The 4,132-nt window shown below is 37.7% G+C and overlaps 1 protein-coding gene and 1 long non-coding RNA gene across 2 annotated transcripts; both read left to right on the top strand.

Moving 5' to 3' along the window:
* The first annotated feature begins 313 nt into the window (after nucleotides 1-313).
* On the top strand, nucleotides 314-2,105 carry LOC111607082. The gene is made up of 3 exons (XR_002752301.1): nucleotides 314-393; nucleotides 1,747-1,953; nucleotides 2,048-2,105. It is a non-coding gene; the product is annotated as an uncharacterized LOC111607082 (long non-coding RNA).
* Nucleotides 2,106-2,478: 373 nt separating this feature from the next.
* LOC111607162 lies at nucleotides 2,479-3,812 on the top strand. Its single transcript, XM_023329084.1, has 3 exons — nucleotides 2,479-3,127; nucleotides 3,375-3,543; nucleotides 3,683-3,812. The coding sequence occupies exons 1-3, from the start codon at nucleotides 2,479-2,481 to the stop codon at nucleotides 3,810-3,812; spliced, it is 948 nt and encodes a 315-aa protein (XP_023184852.1).
* Nucleotides 3,813-4,132: the final 320 nt, after the last annotated feature.

The following is a 4,132-nucleotide window of genomic DNA, read 5'->3' as shown; positions in this document are numbered from 1 at the left end:
AACTTACCTGCTCATGTGCGGTCAAGCACTGATCACATGTCTCTAGTTTCATTGTGTTCCGAGAACGATTTAAAACAGTTTGGAACTGCAAAGGTTTGCTCTGAACTTCTCATGGATTTGAGAGATTTAGAGGAACATGGCATTATTGCAGGTGAAGAAACAGTCAAAGGGGCACTGTTCTGTATTGCTGGTGACAATTTAGGATCACACAGCATTGGTGGGTTTACTGAAAACTTTAGTACTTCTCAGTACTTTTGTAGGTACTGTGAAATCACAAGGAAAGACTTTCTTAATGATCCAAATGCTTGTGGTCCACAGCGAACCCCTGAAGCTTACAACTTGGCTGTCCATCATCGAGAGATTGGAAGCAATCAAGACATCAAAGGTGTCAAGGTAAACTCTGACTTCAACTCACTAAAGTCTTTTCATGTTTGCCAACCTGGTCTTCCACCTTGCTTAGGCCATGACTTATTTGAGGGTGTCGTATCCTATGATCTTGCACTATACTTGAAATATTTCGTTAAAACAAAGAAATGGTTTACATATTCCCAGTTCAATCGTAGAATCAAGCAATTCAAGTACAAAGGATCAGATGCTCTCACAAAGCCATGCCCTGTCAACTCTGAGGCAATCAGGCTTTCAGGTCAAGCTGTTCAAAACTGGAACTTGCTGAGATTGTTGCCAGTGATTATTGGTGACAAGATACAAAATCCACAAGATGATGTTTGGCAGACAACTCTCCAGCTCAAAGACATTGTGGATTTGATTTGTGCACAAAAAATTTCTTTGCCACAGGTTGCCTTTCTCGAAATAATAATCCAAGAATATTTGGAATCAAGAAAATCTTTATTTCCTGAAACTTCACTTAAACCAAAACATCATTTCTTGCGGCACTATCCAGCCCTAATTTTGAAATTTGGACCTTTGATTAGGTTGTGGACAATGCGTTTTGAGAGTAAACATGTCTTCTTTAAAAGATGTGCAAGGCATTTAAAAAATTTTAAAAACATATGCTTGACACTATCAGAAAGACACCAGATGTTTCAGGCTTACATCTCAGCTGGCCCTAGATGCAATCAGCTGCTGCTGGTCAAGGACAGTTGTGTTTTTTACTCAAGCCTCTACAGTGATGAAATAAAACATGCAGTAAAATACCTGGGATTTTCTGAAAAAGACACAAGTATTTCCACAGAGATCCAATATAAGGGAACAGTGTATAAAAAAGGGCATTTCTTGGTTTCAAAGAATGATGAGTATATGGAGTTTGGAGTGCTGGTTTTAATTCTGATTCAAAATGAAACAGATGTGTATTGTGTTATGGATGTACAAACAGCTGTCTATCATCCTGATTACCATCTGTATTCAGTGACAAAACAGACTTCAAGCACTTTGTGTATTAACATAAATGACTTGGTTGACTTTTACCCTTTGACCTCTTATCAGGTAAATGGACAACAAGTTGTTCCTCTGAAACACAGTGTGTTTTCAAAATAAAAATGTCTTTATATACCATGATGGAAAGTCCACTTAAAACAGATATGTTGATGTGTACAAAAATAATAAAGAAAAAACAGGGAGAGAAGTTTGACTAAAAATTTAAGGATGTACATGACTAAAAAGTGTGAATCAGGCACGATATTTTGTTTGACACTAAGTATGAGTCTCTTTAATTTGTACATAGTTGAATACATGTTATATTACGGTGATCTTGTTTTTTTACCATTATTTTGTCTGATTTTATTCCAGAAATGGCTGAGCAAACATTTTTACGCAGCGCTATCAGTGAAGTGTTGCCCGATCTTGCAGAGGCTTCAAAAGACATTCTCGAGGAGACTTTACAGTCAATTGGAGTAGAAACGTATGATGACTTCCAGTTCATTGTTGAGGAAGACTTGCTGTCAGCATTAAGACCAATTCAAGCCAGAAAGGCACTTGCTGCTTGGAAATTCAGATGTAAGTAAAATTGTAGAAAAGCAAAAATCAACCATTAAACACTGATATTCATATTCAGTTCTGATAACTTATTTGTTTTTTTGTGTTTTTGAAGGCCGGACCCCTGAAACCAGCAGGTCCTCAAGTAATGCATCACCAGATACTCCTCCATCACAGCAGTCTTTGCAGTCCCCGCTAAGTGTGTCATCAAACTCCTCCAGCAGCAACCAGACATCTGCAGCAGACTGGGTGGACACCTTTGAGATACCATGGGAAAAGTTCTCAGAAGAACTGATGCAGGCATTAGAGAGAGGTAAACGGCCAAGTCCAAAAATGAGGAAGGAGATGGTCAGGATTGTGGTGTCTGAAATGATGCAAAAAAGTTCTTACTTGGGTAAAAGGAGTTCTACAGAGGTTGCAAAGAAGATGGTGGCAAAATATCCAAAATCTCTACAAGACGTTATCGATGGAGATGTCATTGGCCCTGGCTATCATTCACTCGTCAAACAACTTCAATATCGAATTGACAACGTGAAGCGATCTACAATGCCTAAAATAAGAAAGCGAAAGCGCTGCTCTGAAAACTCTGACACAGATGAAATTCCTCAGGAACAGAGAGCTGCAATTCAGGACACCTATGGGTGTATCAACTGGAATGTAAAATTCCTTCCTCTTGGAGAAACTGCTGAAAGTCAGCAACAGAAGAAGGACGAGCTCAAGATGATGTCTCTGCAGAAGGAGGCCAATCCTGAGGAGATGAAACAATTACTGAGGACAACTTTCTACTCACAGCGCAAAGATATTAACCAGGGGAAAAGCATTCAAGATGTCTTGGAAGCCTGGCCTGTTTTATTTCATGACATTGGGATGGCTGTACACTACAAGGAACTTACTGGACTTGGATTGAAGGAAACCTTCATGAGGAACATGGATATGAAGGGAAAAAGACTGCTGAACTACATGAACACTGTTTGTGTGAACAAAAACAAAAGGTTTTTCCAGGCTCAGACAAAGTTGAAGATGTTAAGGGGAGAACTGGACGGTTACTCTGAAGATGTTAAAGAGCTGATGCTCCTACTTCTCTGCTACTTCAATGAAAATGAAGAAGCAATGTTCTTCTGTGTGGAGGACACATGCCTAGCTGAAGAAGTACAGATGGAGAATGTCTCCTTGACTCCCACTATCATTGTGTGTGGTGAGTTCATTTTTGTTTTTCCAGTTTCTTTGACCTTTTGTCTTTTTTGTTGTCTTGTCCCCTTTCTTTGCCCTTTTGTCCATCTGACATTTTGTTTAATATTGTTTTGTTTTTTTTTCAATTATTTTCTTATGCTTTTACTATACTAATATTTTTTTTGTACTTTTTACTTAATTTGTTATTTTTCATATAAATGTCATTGTTTTGTTGTATCAGGAGTCTAAATTTGTTTGTTCTTTCTCCTTAGGTCAATCCTGCTTCCATGCTAAACGATTCATGCTGAGTGTGGATCAACAGATTGGAAACAACAACATCTCCTGTTTTATTTCTGCCCTCTGCATGATGTTTGGGAGCTATTATTGTTTTAACATACATTATCCATCGGGGCTGGCGTCTACACTGGAGTTTCTGCAGAGGTATGAGGTTTTTGTTTGTTTTTTTTAATTGTAGGGAGTTAAATTTGACTTTTGACAACTTTTATATCTTGAATAAAATGTTTATTTCTTTGTGAAGCACATTTTGATGTAGTTTTCTGTTTGTCCTCTTTATCTTAAGGTGTTTCTTCTCAATCAACCCAGACAAGGGCAGTAAGGTGGAAGAAACCCGTAAACCCAGACTGCGTGTGAACCCCCGTGTACTCACCTTGATCCAGGAACTTTCAGATCATGAGTGGCGTGATGTTTGAGAAAGGACTAAAGTCAGTGAGTTATCAAGACGGTGTTTAATCTTAACAGAGCTGAATAGATTTGTAAATGTATGTTGCATCTCACACCGTGTCTGCTGAAGTTAAAAAAGTTGAAAAGACATATTTATATTTGTTCAGTGGCTGAATTTTGCTCCATGTCAGAAAGGACAAATGAGAATTTCATTGAAAATATGTTTTCAATTAAAATGTTTATTTGTTTCTAAAAAAAATTTGAATTATCATTATAGATACAGTTTATATTGGGCTTCCTTGTGTTTTAAATTTGCATTTAACTGGTAAATGTTTGTTGAAATTTGATG

This window comes from Xiphophorus maculatus, chromosome 23, assembly GCF_002775205.1.
Source record: "Xiphophorus maculatus strain JP 163 A chromosome 23, X_maculatus-5.0-male, whole genome shotgun sequence".
Taxonomy (NCBI): Eukaryota; Metazoa; Chordata; class Actinopteri; order Cyprinodontiformes; family Poeciliidae; genus Xiphophorus; species Xiphophorus maculatus.
The sequence above is the reverse complement of the archived record's forward strand: the minus strand, read 5'-3'. Positions and strand labels throughout refer to the sequence as shown.

Excerpts from the sequence above, each read along its gene's own strand:
- LOC111607162 (XM_023329084.1), top strand. The coding sequence starts at position 2,479 with ATGCCTAAAATAAGAAAGCGAAAGCGCTGCTCTGAAAACTCTGACACA. Across the intron at positions 3,128-3,374 it reads TCCCACTATCATTGTGTGTG|GTCAATCCTGCTTCCATGCT; the intron begins GTGAGTTCATTT and ends CTTTCTCCTTAG. Across the intron at positions 3,544-3,682 it reads ACACTGGAGTTTCTGCAGAG|GTGTTTCTTCTCAATCAACC; the intron begins GTATGAGGTTTT and ends CTTTATCTTAAG.